Source organism: Scheffersomyces stipitis, chromosome 1, assembly GCF_000209165.1.
Source record: "Scheffersomyces stipitis CBS 6054 chromosome 1, whole genome shotgun sequence".
Classification (NCBI taxonomy): Eukaryota; Fungi; Ascomycota; class Pichiomycetes; order Serinales; family Debaryomycetaceae; genus Scheffersomyces; species Scheffersomyces stipitis.
The window spans coordinates 2,408,036-2,434,013 of record NC_009068.1 but is presented as its reverse complement, the minus strand read 5'-3'; the positions used below and the strand labels follow the sequence as shown (position 1 = coordinate 2,434,013).

Sequence of the window (25,978 nt, the reverse complement as noted above, 5' to 3'; positions counted from 1 at the left end):
CAGACAGCGCAAACTAATATATGCCCTAATAAAAGCTGATTTCTACGAGAGGCGGCCCTTCCAGGCAATTTATGGCTAGTGAGAGGCGGACAGAAGCGTCCAGTAGCAGGAGCAGAGGTGAGAATAGTGTGTGGAGGCTGAGGTCTGTATCACGGTGGGTGGGCACCGAAATCTGCTTCCGTTTCGGGCGAACTTCTGATATCGCGGAGTCTTCACAAGACAAAAAGAATTGCAATTTTTTAGTGAGCATGTCAGATAAGGGGCAGCTCCATAATAAGGAGACGATGGCTTCCACACCAGAAGGGGCAGACGAGAATTCGTAGAATCAAGGAAGATGTTCACGCTGTACGTCTTGTACCAGTAGAGGAGTCGCTGAGGTCAGAACCTCTGGTAGGAAATTGTAGGGAGCTACAGACACTCAAAAGCTCTCACTGTAGTATGACATAATCTCTAGATTTACGATTGCACCCACTTCTCGTACCACGATATCATGGAAAGTGGAAGATCACAGTAACCTCTGAACAAACCTAAGCCAACTCCTCTACCAGGAACAAGCCTACATTCCCCCTTAGCAGCACCAATATTTTATTCATTTGTTCTCCAAAGCTCCGAAGCTCCGTGGTGAAAGTCTCATGGCGTGCTTCGTATTTGCTGGCATCTGGTTCCGGCCCAACTCTTATCGCTGACTCCTGCCCGTTCCATTCTGCACTGGGCCACTAAAATTTTGCTGAGGTTATTTTCTAGCCTAAAGTCTACTGAGCTAATCTCTAATACTTCGTTTTTGCCAACTGCTTGATCTCGGTGAAACCTCTTTGTTTGGTTTATACTTTCTTTTTCTTCATATCCTGTTTGTTCTTTCATATTCCAACTTTTCATATTTGGCTGTTAGTATTCAGCTTTCGTGTTTCATTTGTCATTTTTGGTGTTTCTCTTCCTGGCTGGCCAGTTCTGTATCTTTAGTGCATTTCATCCCTAATTCACGATATCCATAATGGCTGAAACCACCACGGCCGCCGATGCCCTAGTCCTACCCCCCTGCCACTTGGATATGTCCAACACCAATGCGAACATAACTAGCAATAGTAGCCACAACAACCATACGAATCCCACTACTATTTCTACAACTACAACCACCAATACTACCAATTCCAGCAGCGCCATCACCACGACAAATACCTCAACTACATCCACAGCCACCAGCCCCTCCACTACACATCATGCTCAGACCGTAGCTGTGAATACCGTAAGGAACAAAACTGCAGAAGCCGATGCTGGAGCGGAACCCGCAGAACTACCTCCTTTTTCGTTCAAGAAGAAGCCCATAGATCAGTACAGTCTACTCAAAAATAGATGTAGTGTCGACAGCAACAACAGCAACTCCAGCAACTCCACCAGTCAGCTGATGGAAACCATCTTCCACTCCAATATCTCTTCCATATTGCCAGCATTAGTTCGTAAGAAAGACAGCGCTGCATCTATAGAAAATGACAATGCCAAAGTTCGTGGTCCCCTTTACAAGGATATTGACTACGACGAACAAATCAGGTTTCCACGCATGAACAACATGAACTACTACACATATACCAAAAAGGGCACGGCCACTATCAGTGCGCGCAACAACACCTCATTCAGTGATGGAACAGGAGACAGCACGAGTTCGCAGGAGTCAGATAAGGACAAGACTGAGATCGACAATGTCAAAGATTCCGAGGTAAGGGATGGCACTATAACCGAAATTACCAGTTCAAATGATGTGATTCTGACAGAGTCAGACCGCTCGAATACTGCTAGCAGTAACAATGACAGAAATAGTAATAGCAACAATAACAAAGAGGTCAATGACTCGAGTTCCAACAACTACATGCCTGCGACTTTTGATCTTTCGCAGCCTTTGCGTCGCTTCTCATTGCCAATGAGCAAGAACGACAGCTCCAACACTCGTGACAGCTTACAACTGATGCATGCTGCTCCATTCCTGGAGAACGTAATTCATGACACTGAGCCTGAAGACGAGAACGTCCAGTTGCTCAAAGAATACACATCCAACAACTACATATACCAACGTGACTGGGAGCAGCAGAAATTGAAGAATACCATCAGCAACTTCATTAACCCTGAGGAACAAACCTGTCCAGAAGATCCTACTACGAAGCAGCATCCGTACTACTACCCCAAGTCTGGGACTCGCATTAAGAATCAGACGTCATTTCCTTCAATCAACCGAAGCAAGAGCAAAGCTGACCAATCTGCTTCTTCCTCTGGCAATACCTCACCTACGTCCACAGATCCAAACTCTTCTGTTGGTCCTTTGCCATCCACCAATTCTGCTGCGTCTGGTTTGAACCAGGTCTATCAGTGGAAAAAGCCATTGATCACTCCTGCTGTATTGCGGCCCATGCAATCCAACAATGGCTTGAACACTGACATTGTTGTTGAAACATCCTTGCCTACTACAAATTCCACATACACCATTTCTTCACCCACAGTGGTGCAAGAAGAAACCATGCAGAATTTGAGTAGTTTGGACCCAGACAACATGTCTGTAGATTCTGTCAAGCAAACCAGCAACGACAAGAAGTTGTTCTGCTATGAGCCCACAAGAATTCACTGGAAGATCAACAGCTTCTCCAACCATTGCATGCAGTGTTTCAAGTCATTCAGTAATTCCATCTTTTCGTTGGTATTGCTTTACTTAGACGAAAAGATTGGTAAAGACGGCTTGGACATTAAGAACCACAGCAGACGTAGACACCATTGCAGATTTTGTGGCCTTATCTATTGTGATGACTGCTTGATGCAGAACGATGCAGATGAAGCGAACAAGTATAGCACTTCCCGTTTTGGCTTGATCACCCGGGATGGTGGAAACGGTATAATAGTTGACAAAGGGGCCCGGTTTGTGGTGCCTATCTACCGCAACTTGAGTACAACGAACTCATCTTCATCTTCGACTATCTCGAACGTTTCGATGGATAGTGCTGCTAGTGCGTCTTCTCAGGTTTCATTTATAACGAATCCTGAAAACTACAAGTTGTTCAAGATTTGCAAGAAGTGTGGTGAGACTTACAAGAGTTTGGTTGTTGATATCAACCGCACAGCTGATGCAGCCGCTAAAAATAGCAGTGCTCCTGTTTCTTCACGCTACAACTGCGAGCTAGAAGTGCTACAGAAGTTTCCGTTCATCTACGTCGAAAACCCATATGTGGCTCGAGTGAAAGAAGAGATGGCTCGAATGGAGCAGACGCAGAAAAAATCAGTTGTGGTCTACAAACATTTTGCTGCTACCAAGCCAACATTAAACGACAGCTTTGGCACCAATGGAAGAAATAATTCTGTCAATGAAGTGCCCTCTGACTGGACATGGAGTTCCTTCTAGACAATAACCTTTACGTTGCCATTATTCATAATTTATTTCCTTTCACCGCTGTTTGCAACAATTTTTTTGCAACAGTTTTTTTAAGCTTTAGTGATGCATTGTCCCATTGTAGGGGCTATATATTTGTTTTATTTTGTTCAGTTCGTGAGTTCATTTTTAGTGAGGTTTTCTTTAGTTCGAAACATCGTCAACAGACGTTAATAAATAACATTGATGTGAGTATTGGCAGCACGATGCCAAGAGTAGTTCTGGAGAATCATTGACAGGAACACAACTGTCTAAATATACTTTTAGAGAACTGGCGGCTATATTAATCGTATAAATTCGGGTTCAATTGCCGCAAAAAATGTGTCTATTAAAAAATATTACAGATGCAAGAAGCTACCATTTCTGCTAGACGCCAAGGTGCGTCAGATAAGCTGTGCGTTAAAATGGTGGCAGCGTCGTTCACTTGGCCGCTTGTATATTGCACTGGTTGCGAAGCTGATTGGTGGGGCCAATAGAGTTGCAAACCGTCACCTTGGCACCTATTCAAAGAAGTACAGTAGAATGGAATTTGGCATGATCGCTCAAATAGGAAAAATTGGCAACAGACGCGTTGATTTTCCAAGATTCTCTGCAGGTCGCTTTCGTGATTCTGAATAATGGAAGCTACATACTCTACAACTTAAAAAGATTAGGAAGGAGATGGAAGACAATGACCGTGTGAATAAGGGGCTGGTGACGCAAATACGTGCACTTGCTGGTAGATCGCTGGTGAACGGCTTCTGAGTTTTTTGTTTTATTTTTGCAATTGTGTAGCAGGAAGTTGAATCAGAATGCATAGACGAGCGTTTTTGTGAGTTCATCAGGATCTGCGTTGGTAGCTTCAAGCCTTGAAAGGAGGCGGTCTCCATCCATGTCGAGATAGTATGGATAGCAAAGATCAAAGGACGTTTAAGGTTGGGATCCAGTGGAAGTTCCACTTTGTACGACAAAATGGCTGAAGAGTTGGTGGTTCTTTCAGGCTCAATGAAGCAAAATTGCACTTGTAGATCTACGGATTCTTCCGCTAATTCTTACCACATTTCCAAATGTAGTTAATTGTAGTTAATTGTAGTTATTGTAGTTGAAGTAGGTCTAGTTCTCCCTTGTTTTATGCTACCATCTCAAGCCTTATGGCTCAGCTAAACTTAAACCTAAACCTATTAGAGATCTACCTATTTAGCTTCGACACACATATGTGCAATTCTTGTCCCTCTCATGTGAATTGTAGCCATCAGCTTCCACAGTTTAACCGACATTTGGCTCTTTTTACACGATTTCACTACTTCTGCTACTTCTGCTACTTCTGCTTACTTTCTCCAGCTCGTCTCTGGCCAACTAGCTCTTGTCAAGAAACCTTCACATGTAGCGTTTCAGGCGATCGCCTCAGTTCTCTGTGCATGAACCCACTGCCTCTGCTAGATGTGACCATTTTGTGGTGCTAGATTGCCCAAAACAGCCACTATCGATCGTCTTGTAGAGGACGGGCAAATCGAGATGGTATTTTTTTTCGGAATTGGGTTGTGGTTATAAATATTTATACTTTTGGAGTCTGTACAGCCTATTAAATATTTAATTTAATAACTAATTTTATTGCACTATTGTTGGAGTGCTGTTCTGTCGTTAAGGATATTCTCGACATAGCGATCCACTATTGTTAATCCTCTTGAGCTTTTGTTCTCTTCTCTATACTCTTGCTCGACTCGCTCGGTGCCATACAGACCCGACGTGTCACCACGCTTCTCACGACTATTGACATTTTTCCTTCAAAAAAAATTTCAACTTTGATCCATACATTTGTCGTTCTTTTTTTCACCTCGACAAACGCAACTGGGCTATACCACCAATTTCCGTACGAGCCAGAACGTCCATAATAGGTCTGGCTTCCACCGTTTCTTCTTTTCGGTTTTTTATCGGCAGTTGCACTTCAATCCAGAATCTTCCGCTTATAGTACACCAAAATTGATAGTGTCGTAGACAATTTATCCGTTTCTTACAGCCCACTTCGATCAAGACAGCCAACTGCAATATCAATTATTCCCCAACCACAACCTTATAGTTCAATGTACAGACAGTCTAACCACTCGTACGCTTCCACGGATTCGTCGAGAAGACTTTCGTCCAACAATCCGTTCAGGACGTCCGTCCAGATCGAGCCAGCAATCAGCAGATCCAGTCTCTCAGCAGGCTCAGAGAACCGAGTCTCCACTCCTCCACAGAACTTTGAGGACTGGGTTCAGAAAAACAAGAGTCTTGTGGATATGTCGGACGACGAAGATTTCTACGAGGCCACGGAGTCCAGCAACGGATCCGCAAACAATAATAGCAGCACTGATTTTGCCAGGCCAGCTTTTCCTGCTAGACCTGTGAGAGCTGGCAGCGACAGTAGTGTCAACTACGGATCAAAGTACGTATAATACTAACGATAAGAGAAACAGCATTTGAAATATCGAGATGAGAGAAAGCAGAGAAAAAGGGGATGAAGTCTGAACACACATGATAGGATAAGATGACGTAGAATCTTGATGTTAGGACCAGAGGACACGAAAGCTAAAGGTGAAACCAGAGGGTATATCGGAGTCTACTGTTAGAACAGCTGTATACTACAGACAGCGAACTGCGATAATATAGCAGGGGTGAGATTAGGGGCTTAAGGATGGCATTGACGAGAAGGAGACAGCTTTCTAGAAGTACATCTCTTCCAGACGGCGGTTCTACGGTCTGTGTCAATAGCGATTGTGGGCATTTTGCAAGTGTGGATCTGGAACCAAATTTCCACATGCCGTGAGAGTATGGCCATAAGGTAACCTTTTGAGACCAACCTACGCTAACATGATACTGCTGTAGTCCCTCTGTGGTAGAGCTATGTCTCATGAATGTAACGATACCACAACATCATACAATTATGTTACGATCTACTTCACCTAGCAGTGCTGTCTTGCTTCAGGGTCTGGCTGGCTCGGTTTCATGACTGCACAGAGACGCGGTTCCTCCCCAAACCAGGAGTCCAAGAGTCTTGCTACCAGACGGATTTGCCCGCCACACGACGTGTGCCAGTTAGAGAAGGAAAACAATTGTGCAAGGACAAGTCAGCCATTCGCACTAATTCTGTTTCAGAGTGAGATAAGCGCAATGTGAACCATGTTTATTTCTTCTTTACCAACTCTTCTTCTTTACTATAATTGTCATCAATATCCTCACTACGCCCATTAAGTTTAGTCGGTATCCCCACTACCGCATCCACCGCTAGTTCTCGCTGACTCACCCCAGCTCTCGCTATTCTCATTCCCCTACTCCTATTCTGTCACATTTCCATCCCACTATTCGCGCGCTCAGCCTACGCCGCACCGCCCTGTGCTCGAATAAATAAACTGCTAGTTTCACTTATCTTCTCTGCTTATTCATTCCAATACTAACGATCGCAGGAAAATGGCCTCCAACAACCCGTTCGCGGCTGCTCTCAGCGAGCCCGACCCCTACGCCCAACGCCGTGAGCCACCTCCCGTTCCCAGACAGACGTACTTCAACGTCTCGCCCGAACTCCAACACTTGAACGAGCCCTACAAAGTGGACACAAACTCGAACACAAACACTATCCAACTTATCAACACTGGGAGTATTAAAAATGGCGGCAATACAGCTAGCTTCAACAACAATGTCAGCAACAATGGCAGCAATACCAACAGAACCCCACCAGTGCGCCCCCCTAAGCCAGAGGCTCTTCCCTCGTACGAAGAAGCCGCAGGCCCTGACACGGCCAGAAGAGAATACCCCCGCGAAAAACTGACCTCGTCTTCGTCGAGACAGCATCACTCAACTTCGAACCGTCCCCACAGATCACATTCAGACTCCGGCAGGCCTCCACGTAGCTCCAGGGACAAGTCCTCTGGAACCAGCGAAACCAGGCACCACTCATCTAACCACAAGTCGTCGTCCCACCATTCACTGTCACACCACAAATCATCATCCACACGCGCTAAGTCACCTTCCAAAAAGAAACCAGAACCTGTTAAGGCAAAGAACTTGGACACTATCGATAAGTTGGACGTGACGGCCTTCTTTGGCGGAGGCTTCCATCACGACGGTCCCTTCGATGCCTGTACTCCACACCGAAACAAGAACACAAAATCGGCACCAGTAGCAGCGTTCCCCGTAGATGGACCCAATAACTCCATTGCTGGGTTGGCCAAGACCGACAAGAATGAACAGATGAACTTAGCATTTGGAACATATACCGATGACGACCAGAACGAGATTATCGGTCGCAAAGGGTCTATTAGACGTGCCAGAGCGACAGCCAAAGATGACGCTCCGGTAGTTTTAAAGACCAACCGTAGCACACACGACCAACAATCGACGTTGTTCACGCCTAAACATAACCCTAGTGTGATCAACTTTGATGCCAACCTCAAGGCTGAGCCAATTCACGGCTCCACCACTGCTGGGTTGGGTTCTACGACGTTTGTAGACGGTGCTCCAGCTCCAAAGGCTGCAGAAATGAATGAATATTTAAGCACTTCCAATGGAGGCTTGAGTAGAAAGAAGTCATTGGTGCAAAGATTACGTAAGAACAGTTATAGCGAAAACAGCTCTCGCCGAAACTCCCAAGATACCGTTGAGCCATATGAGTCTGGAAGAAGAGGCTCTCTCAATAACTTGGAAACTGATGAGTCCAGATCTGGAGGCTTGGGAGGAGGCACTTCTTCATTAATCAGAAGAGTAAAGAGTTTGAAAGTCAGAAGATAGTCGTTTCTGAAAGTCGTGGTAGATACTATATGAAAACAGAATCGTATATTGAAAGAACCTCTTGAATTATGCTTGCTTGAAAATTCTTGATAGACTCATTCTTCAATATCGTTTCATGATAAATTATACAGAACATATCTTTCTACCATTCCGCTACAACTGCAACTACAACATCAACTATGTGATAGGACTATAAACAACTACACTACGTGATAAGGCAGTATATCTACATCTTGTGCTGTTGAAATGTAACGGATACTTTTGAAATACATTATAAATAAAAGTCCGATCACAATGAGTTCTTAATGATTTTTTTCTTCTTTAGGTAATGTCTTAAATATTACTCTGTACTATGATTGTCAATGGCTTTCGATCTGGACAGATCCAGATTGTTGCTCCTCCTCCATCTCTTTTAGCTTGTTATTTATTAGTTTGCTTGCTTTGTACTATTCTTTGGATGTTTGACTTGTTTATGTAAGAATTTTATAAAATACACCGTGAAGAGAAAAGAACATTTATTGTAAGAGACTCTAATTCTGAAAATGTATACATTGATGGAAAGCGGGAGTGTATACAGTCCTAGAATTTATATATAGCCAGCGGTTTCCCTTGGATAGAAATTCATTCTTACTTTCAAGTATAAAAGAGAAGTTAATATGAATAAAAAAAATCCTGTGATTTTCTCGATAGCTATTTTACCGTTGGAATCTATCGAAATTCCCCACATTTTTGTTTCTCCGGTTAATGCCAGTCTCTCTTTCTTCGGTATGGGCTTACTGAGTAATCCTGTATAAACTCCGTCAAGTGAATAGTGTCACCTGATCAAACTATTCTGACGGGAAACCTGTATATGGGTAGGCCGGTTTTCCTTTTGGACTTAGAAATGGATTAATGGATATGGAGTTATATTAATCACTGAAGAACTATTTAAAATCTGTTTAAACTAGAGGGAATCCTCTGGGCTTTATATATTCTTCATCCTCATCTCATCTCTGTAGTTTGTTGCGTTATTCAACAAAAGAAATGTAGAATTTCTGTTTCGGATATTTATCGGATCCAATCCGAGGTTGGTCACCTCGGAAACCATTATTAGAGATCCTGTATCTTATTTTCCATCATATTCAATTTTTAGTCTATCTACAAAATTTTTCAGATTTGTTCAAGTGCTACAACTACAAATATTCCAGAAATACACCATTTCCTGCTAGCTTCTCGTGTCAAAATGTATGGAGTGGCCCCAAGAGGATTGGTTAATCGTCTGGTTAGAAGCGGACTTTTTTTAGCTTCGTCCAGAAACGTTTCGTTCAAATTACCATCTATTCTCACTTTGGAAAATGCTAAGAACAAGCCAGATGGATTCACAGGATTGTTTTCTTCGTCGACTGTGAGTGAGTTGTGGTTCAAAAGGGGACAAGACCTCACAGAGGGCCTAAACCAGTCACTTGAGCAGTCATACTCCTCCACTGATTCCGAGGGCGTTTCTTCGTCTGAGTCCAACAACTTACAGGATATCATTTCTCAATCCATTCACAAACCAGAGCTCTATGGAATCTATTGTTATGCTTCTTATTTATACAACTTACAATTCTTCTTGGAGAGCTTGAAAGAGGGATCTGTTTCTCAAGTCGTTCAACATGGTAAGCCTGAAGATTTGTTGAAGACTCCTACTGCTGAGTTTGGTAATGAACCTAAAGATGATAAGCTCAGGGAGTGGATCATTGATTCGTTTGGTTCAGTAGTTGAGTTCAGAGCGTTGTTTCTCAACTCTGCCAACGCTATTAAGGGTGATGGTGTTGTGTGGTTAGTTGCTGAATCAAACTTGAGTCAAAGCGTATTAAAGAATAGTCCCAGTGTCACTGAGCCAGGCCAAACCAAGAGGCCCATTTTCAACAAACTTTCAGTAGTTAATACATATAATGCTGGTGTAGTTGATGACTCGATCAGATCTGGCCAGATACAGCGCTTGAAACAGCAAAAAGAAGCCAAGATCGCTGCCTTGAAAAGTAAGCAGCTTGAGAGAGATTCTATTGAAGGCTCTGATTCGATTGCTTCTGAGATTGAAGAGTTGCAAATACAAGTTGACGAATTATCTTTGGGTACTCTAGAAGATGCCGAGTTTAACAACTTGTACACTGACAAGAAATTGTTGCCCATTTTGGCACTTGATGCATCTCCAAGAAACTACTTGTTGGACTATGGTGTGTTTGGCAAGCAACAGTACTTGGATAATGTTTGGGAATGTATTGACTGGGACGTTGTATCCAGAAGATTGCCTGACAGAACAAAACAGTTTATCAACACATTTTAAATATAGAACTCTCTCGTTGTAAATAGTCTACGAATACATGCTCCAGTATGTGATATAATTTCTAAAATTTTTAATTACTATAACAATTCTAAATACATAATTACTTCAATTACATTGTAGTAATACTCTATATTGCCTAATAGAAGACTATATTATTAGATCTTGGTTTATTGTTCAGCTCTTGATAACCTTCTTGACAATCTTTTCAACTTCATCCCAATCATCGGTAGGGACTCTGGTCATTTCCACATTGCCGAAGTAGTCTTTGATCTTCATCAAGATCTCGTATGATCTCTTGTCGTATATGAAGGAAATGGAAACACCGACTCTACCAAATCTACCAGTTCTACCAATTCTATGCAAATAAGTGGATGGATCAGCGTTGCCGTCCTTGTCGGTGGGCAAGTCATAGTTAACCACCATGGAAACAGAAGCGATATCTATTCCTCTGGCTAAGACGTTGGTTGTTATCAAAACCTTGGATCTTCCTTCACGGAAATCATCGATCAACCTATCTCTTTCGCTAGTCTCTAAACCACCATGTAAAATGGAACAAGCATGACCCTCAGCTTTCATCTTGGCATACAACAAGTTGGCAGTATCTTTTCTCTCTACAAAAATGATAGAAGAACCAATAGTTAACAAACCATACAACTCACACAAAACTTCGAACTTGTGCTTTTCCGAGTCACAGTCCATGTACAACTGCTTGATTCCGTCTACATTTAACTCTTCTTGCTTTAACTCTAACGAATTGGCGTTGGGCACAAACTTTTCAGCGTACTGACGAACTTTAGTAGGGAAAGTAGCAGAGAACAAAACCAATTGGGTCGTCTTCGGCAATGTTCTCTTGACACGAACACACTGATCACCTAATCCTTGAGCATCCAACATGTTATCAGCTTCGTCTAAGACAAAAACCTTTACTCCGTTAACGTTGATTTGCTTCCTTCTAATCAAATCCATCACAATACCAGGTGTACCTACTATAATATGGGCATTGGTGGACAGACCTCTCGGTAAAGCATCTGGTACAATAAGCTGCGTGGTGATGTTGGTGAATTTTCCCATAGTAGAAATTACTTCCAAAGTTTGTCTGGCCAACTCTCTCGTAGGAGCCAAGCAGAGACACTGTGTCAGAGGCACCTTGGGATCCACTCTGGACAACATAGTCAACGAAAAAGCGGCAGTCTTACCAGTACCTGATTGGGATTGACCAATCATATTTCTGGGAGGATTGGAGATTAATAACGGCAATGCTTTTTCTTGAATTTTGGAGGGCTTGTTGAATTTCATGGCATACAACCCCTTTAACAATTCTGGAGTCAAACCCAACTCTTCAAAGGATTTTACTGAAAACAATGGAGAATTGGGATCTGCTTGTATGTCAGCCAATTTGACTTTTACTTCATAAGTCGATTGGATCAAGTTAGTTTTTGGTTCTTCATTTTCTTCCTTGCCCTTTTCTTCTGTCTTTTCTACAACCTCCTTGAGCTCTTCGGGCTTAGCGTCCTCTTTCTTCACTTCTTCAGTATTCTTGACCTCTTCTTTAGTCTCCTTGACCTCTGCATTTGCCTCCTTGACCTTTTCTTCCGTCTTCTCTACAACCTTGTTGAGTTCTTCAGACTTAGCTTCTTCTTTCTTCACTTCTTCAGTCTTTTCATCTTTTTTTTCTGCAGGACTCTCTCCCAAGGAAAGTGAAGAAAGTAACTCAGCAGCATCTGCTTCAACTCTCTTTTCAGCGGACATGATGTTAATATTGTTAAAAAAAAGCTACTCAAATTGTTCAAGAAAATTAATTAATTCACAATTAACCTTTCTCATTTTGATTTGAGTCACGTGATTATATATTTTTCAACAAAAAAATAGCCCGACGCGGGGGTCGAACCCGCAACCTTTTGATACCTCTTAAGTAGGTCATAGACCGAACTTAAAAGTCAAACGCTCTAGCCATTGAGCTAGCCAGGCCAATGTTCTTGATGGGAGGAATACTTTCTCAGTAATCAGTTTCTGATTTTGCACGTGAGCAAAACCACGTGCAGTTTGTTTATAGTGATCTATTTGTCGTATTTAATTGTTTTCAGTATGAAACTTAATTATTTGAGTTACTCATAGTACTACAAATATCACGCTATATCTACTGTAGCCTCTTTAGACTCTCAAAACATTTTTTGAATACCCTCAATAGAGTGTTTTCTAAATGTCCGATGTCGCATGTCGTTTCAACAGCGACATTATTTCTTGTGGTATATGTGATGAAATATTTCAGACTTGTGAATACTTTCTGTAGCTTTTGCAGTTGAACTCAATTGCTATAGACGATGTCTGCACCAGCTAATAATGAGAAAACGAAGGTGGCAGTTTCAAGTAAAGTCACGACAGAAGCACCGAATTATGCTGTCCGCGTCAAAAAGTACTCACTTTTCAATATCTGGGTGATTTCCTTGACTTTGAAAGTGCTATTAGTTATTGGTTATCATTCTACAGACTTTGACGTTCACAGAAACTGGCTCGCTATAACGAACAAATTGCCTGTATCCGAATGGTACCTTGAAAAGACTTCTCAATGGACTTTGGACTATCCTCCATTCTTTGCCTACTTTGAATGGATCTTATCGCAGTTCATACCCAAGTTTGTTAGAGATGATGGCTGCTTGGATGTTGTAGAAGTAGGCAACTACGGCATGCCCACAGTGTATTTCCAGCGTTTGACAGTCATTGTGAGTGAAATCGTGTTGTTTCTCTCATTGCAATGGTATATGGATTCTTCCAAAACTCACGATTCGTCACGGAGATCCTTTGTAGCTGCAGCAAGTCTTTCTTTGTCGCCAGGGATTTTGATCATCGACCATATCCATTTCCAATATAATGGACTCTTGTACGGATTTCTAGTTTTAGCTATAGTTAGCGCCAAACTAGAAAAGTACTTGATGTGCGGGTTCTGGTTTGCTCTTCTTCTCTGCTTCAAGCACATCTACTTATACTTGGCTCCTGCAGTATTCATCTACCTTCTTCGTGCTTATTGTTTGAATCTCGAGTTCAATTCGAAGAAGTCTGCTCTCAATAACATCTTGGGCTTAGTCAAATGGGGCAACCTTTTGACACTTGGATCAGTAGTCATAGCTGTATTTGTAGTAGCATTTGGACCTTTCGTGTACTACAACGAAATCCCAGATGTCTTGTCTAGGTTGTTTCCATTCAGTAGAGGATTGACACATGCTTATTGGGCACCTAATGTTTGGGCTATATACTCTTTCTTTGACAGATTGTTGATCCAGGTGTATAACAGAATTCCTTTAAGTCAGTTCCCACTCCAAAAGATATTCCAGTTCGATCCCAAGTTACTCAAAGATTCCAAATTGGTCAACTCGTCTACTAGAGGAATTGTTGGAGATATAGAATTTTTGATTCTTCCTACTATAACTCCGAAACTAACATTTTTGCTCACATTGTTCTACCAAATCATGGCATTGATTCCACTTTTCCTCCAACCAAACTTCAGAAGATTTGTAGGAGCATTAACTTTATGTGGATACTCGTCCTTCTTGTTTGGCTGGCACGTTCATGAGAAAGCAATCTTAATTGTAATTTTCCCAATGACTTTTCTTGTAAGTCAAGACAAGAGGTTACTTGGCCCTTTCAATTTGCTTGTGACTTGTGGGTACGTATCATTGTTTCCATTAATATTCACGTGCAATGAATGGTTGGTAAAAGTTGTGTTCACCTTGTTATGGTATATCATTTTCCATTTCAACTTCAGAAAAGTAGTAAGATTACCAAAGAAGTTAGAAGGTCAAAGTGGAATTATAGTTGACAGAGTAATCAATCTTTACATCTTGGGTTTGATCCCAATGATGACAATAACTACATTGATGGACATATTTGAACACAAATTTGAAATCTTAAAAAAACTCGAATTCTTGAAGCTCATGATTTACAGTGTCTACTGTGGAATTGGAATTATCAGTAGTTGGAATGGCTTCAGCTGGCTATACTTTTTGGACGAAGCCATATGGGATATTGAGGCTTAGCCCGTTCTTAGAAAAGTACCAAGTATATAAATGTAATATAGCGTTAACATGGATCAAAATTTTCAGCATTGATATCACTGAACTTCAACTCGCTCGCTATTCTGTGAGTGTAGAGTTTGTGTGAAGACTTTTCAGCATCAAAATCTACATAGCAACCTTCTTTAGTACGTAACAGTTCTAGTTTCCTTTCAAAATAAAACATCGTAGAGAGCACAGCGTCAGCTGAGAACGTCTATTTGAAAAAATTTACATTTGTCATTACCTCAACTTGTCTTCATAAGAAACGATGTTTTTCAATTCAAGTCTAACCTACTACATGGTACACAGAACTTCCTCTAGTCGATACCGAACTTAATCTTGGAGAAAATGTAGGTATTGAGACCTGAGCATCTGAAGTGAATCGATTTCGATAACGCTATGAATAACTAGTTGAATAGAAAGGGACTTTGTATACGTTTTTTAATTGAACCCATTAATCGTATCCCAAGATATTTATGATCCGATGTCCGAAGAGCTAGTACTTCGAAACCAAGGATCCGCTAAATGTCTTCATGCGGAGGCTGGTCCCAGTATGCTGTCCTCGATGCTCACTAAGGAGTTGGAGGCTTGTTCAAAGAGAGTTATGTCTTTCTTCAAGATTTCGCAGTCTCTTCTACTGTTGGTAAACACAGTGAAGTCATCAGTAAAGACTGGGTACTTCGCTGTAAGCATTGGTAGATGGTCAAGTTGGATAGGAATTCCCTAGAGCCGACTACGGAGTCTGTAAATGAGCGGTTCAAGACATAAGCTAAAGCGAATTGGCAGAACGATGTTTCCTTGTTTCGTGCCTTGGGTAAGTGGAAACGTAGCAGATTTGGTATTGTTAGTAAGAATGGCTGCAAATTGTGTCATTACCAGCAATAGGATAGGCTTAAACTTGGGACCCGATTTGGCCAAGTACGGCAGACAGTAATGTGAAACTCTTTCAAAGGCTTTGGTCAAGTCTAAGATTTAGATTTGCAATTTTCAGCTACTCGGGATCTCCTGCCACCTTGTCAATGATGGCCTGTAACTATTTTGATAAATGCTGTTAACATGAACGACTTCAAGATATATTTGTTAACAACTACAACCGAAGTTATATTGTCTAATTTATATACTTTAAGTCAGACTTAAGGTGGAATAATATTGTCACTTTATGAGCTGAATAATTTTGCTATATTTGCTAATTTCGAGTATTTGCAAACAATATTATTTGGATGTAACGTCTCTTATTTGAATGACGAACTTGCTTCTTACAAGTGCTTGACGTACTATTGCATCTTCTCATAATATGAAGAAGATAATGAAAGCCTGTAGAAATTTAAAATATTACCATCTGACTTTTATTTAAAAGAAATGAAAGTACCTAAAATCTCAGAAGAAATAGTCGGTAGGCTAATTGGGTAAATAGGGCTAATAAATATACTTAATAAGTGGGTCTTTGACTGACAATCACTCGTTGGTGTTATTGTTAAAATCTGTCAACGATTCTAGTTGCAGCCTGTGGAAGCGCAGAATTGCAATTGTTTCTTAAATTTAGTGCGACTGAACACTTCTTTTTTACGAAATGGCATGTATTAAAATCCATCCTATTCAGTGCAAATTATATATATCTTCCTCTAAAACATACAGAAGTGTGGAGGAAATCCTAAGATCAAAATCTACTGGTGATATTACCTAAAACCATATGTTATTCTCTCGAAACTCCAAGAATAAACCTTAACTATTGCGGTACGGATCTTTTGATTTTGGATATTTTACTTGAATATAGTGCTTGTTGGAACACAACTAAATGGTTCTGTGGTCTAGTTGGTTATGGCATCTGCTTAACACGCAGAACGTCCCCAGTTCGATCCTGGGCAGAATCATTTTTTTTTATATTTGTCTACCTTCGTTATAATTCTTCCTTGTCGGCGATCAGATCCTCTTTTGCAAATAAAAGAAGGTACGTATTCTTTCTTCAAAAACTCAGAGTCATAGATGAGTTATTGTTTGCATTGTGTGCTTCAACCTCGGTAACTCTTGAATTTATATTAGGTTTGCGCAATTTTTGTTCTAAAAGTAGTCAATTTGAAGCTTATCGGAGAAATTCCGAAAGGTAGTTAGGAAAATGAAATACAAGAGTCAAGATAGCCGTGGCTCTCCTTCTCGTTTCAGTAGGGATCTGCAGTGTCAACTATTATTCCATGTGGCTGTAGCAAAATGTACCCAGAGGACATAATTGCGCGTCCAATTCATGAAAGGGCTGAACATTTCGATAAAACAAATGCCTCAGACGGTAACGCCGACACCTATAGCCCATCGCATACATTGCCGTGAAAGTGGGTTACGGAATGGGTACCCATGGATAACTCAATTGCAGTTGGCAGAAACCGAAAGTTGCATAGTCTAAAATTTTCCAGTTTTTTTTCCGTCTCACAGTTTTGAAACTACAAACTCAGGAACAAAGTTCAATTTTTCTGGTTTCGTTACAACTGGGACTTAGGTGATAATTTACAAGAGCTGGAACTTGCTTAGATGAGAAACTTATTGCTGTCAAGTGTGTTCGTAGAATAGGTAGTTAGATGGAGCCAAGGAACCGTGGCTTGATTTAAGTCTTAAGCGAAGTGGGTAAACTCTCGCATAAGAACAATGGATGCAAAAAACAATGCCCGCAAGAAACCACAAGCTTTTGTGAAGATTACGGGGTTCTATTTTCTCTTGGTCGTAGTATCAGTCCATTTCAAATGCATTATGAAATTTCCACAGCATTGGTACATTCACTATTCAGCTTTTTCTTGTCTTTTCCATCCATAACAATAATATTTCTACTTCTGAAAGTAGAATATTGCAGAGGTTGTTGCGACGCTGACGCTTGCAAACAATCCTATGATAAGTGAAATAGTTCACCCAGATAACAATGAAAGAGAAAAAAATTAGTCAATTATTTGTTTACTTCGCTTTCAGATATATGTAACTTCTCTGAAGGGACATTTGCTGACTTTTGGAATTTATAATTCGGCTCTCTTTGGCATTCTTCAAGACGCACCCCTGAACCAAGATTCCGTCATTTACATTAGAACAATAAAGGCTTCTAATTACAATATCATGCTGGGGTACTGTTGTATCGGAAAAAGCTAGATTCCCGCAAACATATAAAGAACAACCAGTGTCTAATTATTTTGCCAAAACGTAGTTACCAATATAACATTGCAATGGGGGAAAGTATAAAGCTCCCGACTTGGAGAATTCAGAAGAATTACAAAAGAATTAGAGGTGGAGCTAGACTAATAAGGGCCGAAAATATCAAGCAATGCCAAAAGAGTTCTGTGAAGGTAACGAAGTCTGGCTACAATGTCAAACCTTTATTTAAAAATAGGAAACCAATTAAGCTTTGTACATCATTTGAGAAAACATTAGAATTGCAGCTGGAGATTCTGTTGGTACCTGAAAAACTGGAGCTGCAAAATTCTAGTGTTTGTTATTCAAACTCAAGCCCAATCTCCACACCAGAGAAGCCAATAACTCCAATCACTCCTCTGAACGACTGCCACTTCCACAAAGCAGATGACATTGAATCTGCTCAGCCAACACTCTCTGACTATGATTCTTTCTTTTATGGTGTGAATTTCCTGATTGAAGATCAAGAACTTATTTTTAATTCATTTAACTCACTAGCTACACCAACCGAAGTTGATTCGTTTTCAAACCAGGCAGCACCCGCTATGACAGAAACTTACGTGCCGACAATTCAAATGGGGTCTTCTGGCTCCTATAATGAGTTTGAAAATCTAACAATCAACCCACCGTTATACCTCAACAATTAACAAATTAATTGAACTACAAAATGCTGTTTAGTGTTGAGAATAGTATTTATAATACACGTAAATCGTTACCATAAGTCATATTAAAGTGAAAATGAACTAATTTTTGGGGTTAAAGATGTAGTCCGGAAACAAAGACTCCCAGTCTTCGTTGAACAAATCCGAAGTCATAAGAACTGGTGGACCCCCAAGGAAATCTAAATTTTCATCAAACAAGATATCTGTATTCGACTCGACAATTGACTGGTTCTGTGACTGTACCGATTGAGGAGAATTATTTCCTCTTGAAGAGGATCTTGTCGAGTCTTGTGATATATTACTCTGAATACTCATGCTCAGAGCGGCAAACTGATCCAAATTACCATTTCTAACAGAAGCAGTGGGAGTTCTATTGGGTTGTGGCATAGTTGGGAATCTATTTGGTTGCTGAATAACCAGTGGAATTCTTTCCTGTGATTGAATAGCAGTAACATTTGGTGTGTTTTCGGGTTTTAATTCTGGACCGATAGGAACGGCCGGGTCAGAAGAGGGCCCCTGATGCATCTGGAGCGACATTGCACGAGTAGCATATGAGTCTGGTCTTGTCTTTGTTTCAGGAATTGACTTCTCGACCTCACTGACATCGAACCGGCTCTGCTCTGATTTAACATTCTCACTAGTTGGCACTTCATCAGATTCGTCTGTTCTGTTCTTCAATTTTACTTTGATTAGGTTATATGACTTTTCAGCCAACCTCCAAGTCTTTGATCCTCCGTGCAATACTTCCATAAAAAACTGCAACCTATCCTTCTTCTCGTCAACCAACTGTTTACTAGTATTTGTTAACAAGATAACAGAAATGGACAAGATGGAACAGTACACCATGAAGATGGAAACTCTTCTAAATCCATGAACGCTTTGAAATTTATGAATTGCTTCATATAAATCCTCAATAGCTTCAGAACAAATTGTTAATGGTGACAATGAACCTTTGTTATTCTTTAGCTTCTTCTTCACAATACCAACAAAGGGCCTATTAAGACAAAGAAGCAAAATATAGTAATAGTATCTAATACAAGTGAATGTTGGGTTATCTGCTGTTTCATGTAGTGTTTGTCGGTTCCACTGAACATCGGGCGGCAAGCTGTTTCTCCACTTCACGATCTGAAAATTGTATTCTGATAACTTTTCCAACCGAGAAAGCAAATCTAGATCTTCATTGTTGGATTGGTCGTTTTCCATGTCTGACTTTGTGAAAATGTCGTTCAACATGTTGTCTGAGATATTGATCAAGTTGATAATTTTGTTAAGAGGATTAGAAATGTACGACTGCTCCATCTGGGGATGACCCTTATTCTGTTTTCTAATGAGGCCCTGATAAGTGAATTCATCAATCCACTCTAAATCTGGCAAGTCTGTAGTTTCTGGGATAGACGCATCGGACATTTTCAATAACGATGGTCTTCCTAAAAGCAAACTAATGAAATGATCGGCCACATAGCAGCCCCAGTATACTCTACTTCTAATATCTACATCTAAAGGACCCAAGTCCTCCTTGGATTTAACAAACCAGACCTCTGGGTTCAATTGGAAACCAAGATCAAATCCCATTCTCATAGCGCTTCCAGATAACATCCAGCCGCTAGAGTTGGACCCATTGCAGATATCGTAGAAAGCTAGCAAAAGGAAGCTTTGCAAAGACGTAATTGATGGACGACTCATCAGAGACAAGAGTAAGCCTTTTGCTTCGTTATAATACAGCCTAGACTTGTGATAGATTCTATCGATATCTGACATACGGGATCCAAGCGCACAGATGCTCAAGACCAATATCTTGGAGCAATATAGACTTGTGGGTTTGGGATCAAAGAAATCTATAAGGAATGCCTCTCTGAAAATGAACATGTTATGATCTGGATACTGCCACGTGAAGAAGAGCTTTAAACAATGGAGAACTTCTGGGTCTTTATTCAAAATCTTGATGGACGATGATGAAGCCAAAGAAGCCGAAGATGTTGAGGCGTCTTCCAGTCTCTTTTGACGTGAGTTCTTACGAATTAGATTGTCATCATATACACTTGTAGGACCATAGACAGCTCTATCTTCTACTGAATCCTCATGATGTGCCGAGGGTGATTGTCTACTGGAACTGGGTGAGTTGGTGCCTTGATGATGGTGATCTTTCGAGATCAAATCGTCTAGTTCAGTACGATCCAAGAGCTCCTTTTTACTTTCTAATGAATCTAGAGTCTTGAGCTTTCTGAAGAAGTCAGAAAGAGAAGCGACTTTTTTCTCTAAACTCGACACGTAATTAGCTGGAGGCCGTTTCTTTCTCATATCGTTTACTGTTCTGACACATTCAGCGCCTACTTTGAGACAACTGGAGCATGGAAATTCGAAGTTACACTTGACCTTTCTGGTACGACATCGCTGACAACTAAGCAATTTGGGCGTTTCATTAGATTCGACATTTCCATTGCCGTTCTGATCATTGTTTTTGCTACTACTATTGCTATTGTTATTGTTCTGAATCCGAATTTGAATTTGGCTTTGATTATGCATTTGGTTCTGATTTCCATTTTGAAGATGAATTTGATTCTGGTGCTGAACTATGCGATCCTGGTTTTGACTGACAGAATCATCACCGTTTAGGGATGAGTCAAAGTCAGACGCTTTTCTTTTCCGAGACGACATCTTGGGACTGACCGACCAGACGGAACTAATCGGCTGGTCTGGCTACAGATTTGGATTTATGGAAGAATACGAATCTTAGTCATTTTGTGATTTCTATTTTCGATCCTATTATTTGGAGATTCCATCGGAGTGCGACTTTCGTTTAGTATAGAATGATGGTGAGAACTTAACAATGTAGAGCGTTACTTGAATAGACGACCCAGTGGGTCTATTATAAGGCAAAAGTCAAGACCTTTTGGCAGTTCAGGTAGAACGCAAGGAAAATTCTATAACGTGCTTCGTAATCTATAGATGTCCAGCTAGAATAATTTTAGGTGCAATTTTTCAATGAATCTGTATTTGATTCAATGCTTCAAGTATGGATATAGAGCTTTAGTACTGAGGCTCAATAGGTTCAACTTCCATACAATGACATTTAAGTTTTGAAACAAGTACTTTCACAAGATATTTAAAGATTTGATACTGTACTTCATAATCCAAGTAGCCAATAGGAAAAGTTTGGAAAAGTGATTGGCGAATGTAAGTGGTTACAAAAGAGAGCTTAGCGCCAACGGTACATTGAGTTTTCTTGATGGGAAATTCCAGGGATTTCCCTCTGCTGGAATAGCAATCAAGGAATAGTTACAGACAAGCTCAAGGAGGCATTTCCTCAGTGTTACATCATATCCATTGCTATTTCTCAAACTTAGTTGACCATCATAGCATTGTTTTAGAAAGGTAACATTAGAAATTAATTTATCAGTTTGCAATCATTTAATTATTGTATAAAATGAACTTTTTTAGTGAATTCAAAGATTAAAATCACAACTGTGGATCTACAAGGATAGCCTGATGTAGATCTAATCTTCACTTCTCTTATTACAGTATATTTCAGTGTACAGATTCGAGTATACTTAGTTTCACATACCTGTGCGTCTAAGAGCATTAATCTGATCGAGAATAAATGTAGATCCAAGTCAATTCAGAGCGACGTCGGGATTCAAGTCCAGGCTGAAGTCTACAATGTGTTACTAGGAGAATAGCTATATTGTTGCAGACGTCGACCAAAATTGCGCTTATATAGTAATATTTTTGCGCGACAAATCAGTCACTTCTGTGGAACCGATTTCGCAGCCATTTGATGATATTTGGCGCTAAACATATTTGCAAACTTTTAAATAACCTTTACTTCTTAAATTCTTTTTCATATCATTCATCAAGAGTCACAACACATATGTTTTTAGTGTATATATTACAGGATCTATAAGTAGCTTCAGACTACCACGACATCGCACAATTCCCGTCCGCTTAAAGTCCATATTCATTCTAAAGCAGCTTTCCGTTCAGATAGGAAATTATTCCTGAAAATGCCCTATAGAACCGAGACCGACCTAGGTAAGGCTGGAAGTCATCCTTAATTAATACCCTCAGAGCCCCCAAGTATATCTATTCATTGTCAAGCCTTTCCCCATACAGCAGTGTTCGCCGGCAAAGTCTCCCAAATTCATTTGAAAACTAAGCTATTGTGGACAAAGAATCGTTCCACAAATAGCACTTAGTGTCAGTGATGGTTATAACTAGTGGTCAGTCACTTTTGCAAGCAGTGCCCACAGATTAATAAATTCGGAAGGAACTCTATCTTCCAGCGGAAGCTCAGAAATAACTTATTGTTCTTCTGGTGCTAAACTGGTTTTGTGGATAGCCTCCTGTCTTTCACAGTTCTGTAAGCTTCCAATGAAACTTGGCCACTAATAACATCTGGAGGTAGCTGGATACTCATAGAGGAAGAGTATTTAGAATAGACAAGGCACGTCTATTCTTCTAATATTCATGAGGGATTGTCAGTCTTGGATGAGGATCCATGTTGGAAATGAGCTGTGGCTAGGATAGACCAAAGTATGTCATTTGACATTCACTTCACGCTAGTGTACTAAGGTTCTATATGATAGTCGCAATCTGGTCTATATGTACTTGATGTTCGAGCTCCGCCTTAGATGTCTATTGCTTGTTTCCTTTACCCAGTTCCGAATGATTTTTGATCCACAAGAGTCGTGGTTGTGATGTAGGTTTCCACGAAAATTATAGTACTGTAGGGTATATAGTGGTTTTGGGGCTCTGTCCTAATTGGGGGCGGACCTTACTTCTCTCCACTGCGGGAGGAGCGAAAGGAAAGTCTTACAATTAGGGCTTAGTGAATTTGGTGGATCCCTACGGTCAGCCCATTGGCTGATTTTAGTTCACCTAGAATGACGGCGAAGCACGGTTCTGCCAAAATGAGTATCTTCAAAATTTCCTTGTCTAACAAATCATGAAGTTCGGTGACAAGGTAGCGCCGTCTAGCTAAAATCTCGTCAAATCTGTAGATATACTAGAACTAAATGTTCATTAACTACCCCAGGATTGGCTATTCTGAGAGTTCAGCTTCAAATAGTTGTATTCAATGCATTTAAGCTGCTGCATGGGACAAAATTCGTTTTTTGTTTCCCAGTTCTGAATTACAAGTGCGAGGAAGTCCATTTGATGCTTTAAAACTGGAGTAAACTATTAGAAACCGTTAGTAGAGACTACAATGAGACAGCACAGTGCTTCAGAACATTATAGTCAACAACTGGGACATGACTAGCGATTAGATTAAACGAAGAAGCAGTACCCCACAGATTATGGGATCGGATCCAACGACAAGCTCTCTACATAAAGTCAGCTATGATTGTTCTATTATGTTAAAGTCCACTGCTAATCTATCTAGTTGAGTACCAATATTTGGTAGGTGGTGTATACAACAGCCAAGAGACCAACGGCAATCAATGCATAGTCGGCAATGTACAAGGCCCAGTCGGAAGCGGTGAAACGTTCCTTTTTCTGTTTTAAAGTCTTCAAGTGGATCATTGGTGGATAAATATACACCAAGGGTATGCAAGCAAAACATCCATTGAAAGAAACAAACTTGTCAATGTTGTTTGCATTCAAATAGGCAATAGTACAGATCCCCGCAACGGCAAGCGCTCTGAACAAGTTTTTCAGCCACTTAACCTGAGGGTTGTACTTTCCTGATTGATGATAGAGTCTTCCTTCTTCGTCCTTACCACTTCTCTTGGACAGATTACGGTTGAAGATCAAAGACTCACCTATCTTAATGGCAGGGAACAACTGCAAAGGAGCTGTCAAGAACACAGCCAAAGAATAAAGAATCAAAATCGATTGAACGGCCAAGTTTCCTTGGGGTAAGTTCAAGATGATGATAGATTTGACATCTTCACCAAACGAAGTGTAACCGATGGTTCCTACACCAACAAATAAGATAGTGATCAAAAGCATGCTGACCGAGAGAACCATGGAAAACTTCTCTGGTTGAGCCATGGAAGCCTCTATAGGTAAAATCAATCCAATGCCTTCAAACGAAGTTACTGCAACACCAATCAACATGGACCAACTGTTTGCGTTGAATTGGTGGATGTTAGGACCCATTCCATTATTCAAGAGGTTGAGACCAGAGAAGTAGAAAATGATAAACAAGCCGATCATGATGAAAAGCGAAGATATCAACGAGACAAGCGACAACTTGGCCAAATTTCTTATCAAAACCAACGGGATCAAGAAGACGCACTGTACAGCAACAATGTTGGCAGTAGTCAAGAATGCAGGAGTGGTTGGTAAGATATGACTTACGAAAGATAACATGTTCTCAGCGGTGAAGAGGATGTAAGTAGCGACGAAACCGATCTGCGAAATGATAATGGAGATGAGAATACATATCTTCAATGGTCTGCCATATGTCTTGTATCCCAATTCACCGAACGAGGTCAAGTTCAAGACTTTCTTAGACTTGATCAAAACTACGTAACAGAAATAAGTCAACAATCCAAATCCACTCAACGCAAAGATAGAGAAGGTTAACCCTCCATTGTAGAAAGCCCTGGGCAAGAAAAGAACTCCCGATCCTACCAATGACTTAAATACCAAGAAGAAAGTCTTCAAGACAGAGGCAGTACCCTTAGGCTGGACTCTAGACTTAGGTTTAGGAATGGCAAGCTGTTTTGGTAGCGAGGGGTGAGTATACGAATGGTTACGACGTTCCGTGGTCAACAACGAAGACTCTTCGTCAAATACATCTTCATAGTTTGCGCTCTCGGAATCGTCAGTTTCGCCACCTTCGTCATCAGTGAAATCTTCACCAGCAAAATGGCCGTATATGCTGAGAAACTCGACAAAGTTCTTAGTTAAGAAGTTTGGAGGCTCCTCGTTGTTACGAATGCTACGGTTAATCAAAAATTCTCGTCTGAAGCCGCCAGGAACGTTGATGTCGCTGGCTGTAGATTCTCTTCTTGTTTCAGTTAAGTAAGCAGAGAAGGACGAACTTCTAGTTCTACGTTTGGGGTTCTCTATGGAGATACCTCCAGGATGCGAATCATCTGCCTTGTTCTCGATCTGGTGGTAGAAGTGCCTAGCTATATCGCCTCCTTGCAACTTCAATGCATCTTCCAGATTCACCAAATGCTTACCGACAGTCTTGTAGTCTAAGTCTTTGGATGCAAGGTTGTTCATGTTCAGAATCTGGTCATGGTAGCTCATACTGCTACTCTCACGTCGAAGATTAGAATGAGAATTGCTCGAATGAAGCGACACCGTCGGCGTAGGCAGCCTTATAGGCGGCGAATGTTGAAAAGGTGAGTTGGACAACGAACTGTTGGTATTCTGTCTGAACGAAGACATAATGCTATACTATGAATGGTGTATCCGACTATGGTGATTTCGTGATGATATCTTAGATTCCGGTCACCGGTGTGTAAATGTTATTCAGTATTCAACTTTGTATCGATCCGTAGAAAACCGTCTCAAATTTGTATTGTGAAACTGAAAGCTTTCCTATTAGTCTTAGAAATCGGATTGTCTTCTATCTGTAATGAGATCTTCTCTGGATAAAGTCTAGACTCAAGCTGGGGATCTCATGAAAAATGTCTAAAAAGTTGACAAAACACTTGTTGAAAACGCTGACTAAAATGCTGTCTGTATACTGCTC

At 40.8% G+C, this 25,978-nt stretch overlaps 8 protein-coding genes across 8 annotated transcripts; 6 read left to right on the top strand and 2 right to left on the bottom strand. All coding sequences in view use genetic code 12, as the record gives it.

Moving 5' to 3' along the window:
• Window positions 1-865: 865 nt before the first annotated feature.
• Window positions 866-3,594, top strand: RBP6 (DNA-binding proteins Bright/BRCAA1/RBP1 and related proteins containing BRIGHT domain-containing protein). Its single transcript, XM_001387004.1, has one exon. It carries the CDS (start codon window positions 992-994, stop codon window positions 3,374-3,376), a length of 2,385 nt encoding a protein of 794 aa, XP_001387041.2. The 5' UTR covers window positions 866-991; the 3' UTR covers window positions 3,377-3,594.
• A 1,869-nt stretch (window positions 3,595-5,463) lies between these two features.
• Window positions 5,464-5,817, top strand: PICST_28904 (predicted protein; the record flags this gene model as incomplete). Its single annotated transcript, XM_001387003.1, has 1 exon — window positions 5,464-5,817. One exon carries the CDS (start codon window positions 5,464-5,466, stop codon window positions 5,815-5,817), a length of 354 nt encoding a protein of 117 aa, XP_001387040.1.
• A 1,012-nt stretch (window positions 5,818-6,829) lies between these two features.
• PICST_39747 (predicted protein) lies at window positions 6,830-8,146 on the top strand (the record flags this gene model as incomplete). The annotated part of the gene is made up of 2 exons (XM_001387002.1): window positions 6,830-6,918; window positions 7,075-8,146. The coding sequence occupies 2 exons, from the start codon at window positions 6,830-6,832 to the stop codon at window positions 8,144-8,146; spliced, it is 1,161 nt and encodes a 386-aa protein (XP_001387039.2).
• Window positions 8,147-9,488: 1,342 nt separating this feature from the next.
• Window positions 9,489-10,506, top strand: SOD4.2 (Mn-superoxide dismutase; the record flags this gene model as incomplete). Its single annotated transcript, XM_001387001.1, has 2 exons — window positions 9,489-10,149; window positions 10,225-10,506. Coding segments are annotated over 2 exons (891 nt in total), but the record flags the coding sequence as incomplete, so codon positions are not given.
• A 122-nt stretch (window positions 10,507-10,628) lies between these two features.
• DBP5 (RNA helicase required for poly(A+) mRNA export) lies at window positions 10,629-12,203 on the bottom strand (the record flags this gene model as incomplete). Its single annotated transcript, XM_001386761.1, has 3 exons — window positions 10,629-11,915; window positions 11,937-11,966; window positions 12,018-12,203. The coding sequence occupies 3 exons, from the start codon at window positions 12,201-12,203 to the stop codon at window positions 10,629-10,631; spliced, it is 1,503 nt and encodes a 500-aa protein (XP_001386798.2).
• Window positions 12,204-12,775: 572 nt separating this feature from the next.
• PICST_53938 (predicted protein) lies at window positions 12,776-14,485 on the top strand (the record flags this gene model as incomplete). Its single annotated transcript, XM_001387000.1, has 1 exon — window positions 12,776-14,485. One exon carries the CDS (start codon window positions 12,776-12,778, stop codon window positions 14,483-14,485), a length of 1,710 nt encoding a protein of 569 aa, XP_001387037.1.
• Window positions 14,486-17,700: 3,215 nt separating this feature from the next.
• Window positions 17,701-18,312, top strand: PICST_28899 (predicted protein; the record flags this gene model as incomplete). The annotated part of the gene is made up of 1 exon (XM_001386999.1): window positions 17,701-18,312. One exon carries the CDS (start codon window positions 17,701-17,703, stop codon window positions 18,310-18,312), a length of 612 nt encoding a protein of 203 aa, XP_001387036.2.
• A 5,347-nt stretch (window positions 18,313-23,659) lies between these two features.
• On the bottom strand, window positions 23,660-25,978 carry PICST_87014 (predicted protein). The gene is made up of 3 exons (XM_001386760.1): window positions 25,029-25,978; window positions 24,066-24,962; window positions 23,660-24,029 (listed from the first exon to the last, which is right to left on the bottom strand). The coding sequence occupies exons 1-3, from the start codon at window positions 25,669-25,671 to the stop codon at window positions 23,704-23,706; spliced, it is 1,866 nt and encodes a 621-aa protein (XP_001386797.2). The 5' UTR covers window positions 25,672-25,978; the 3' UTR covers window positions 23,660-23,703.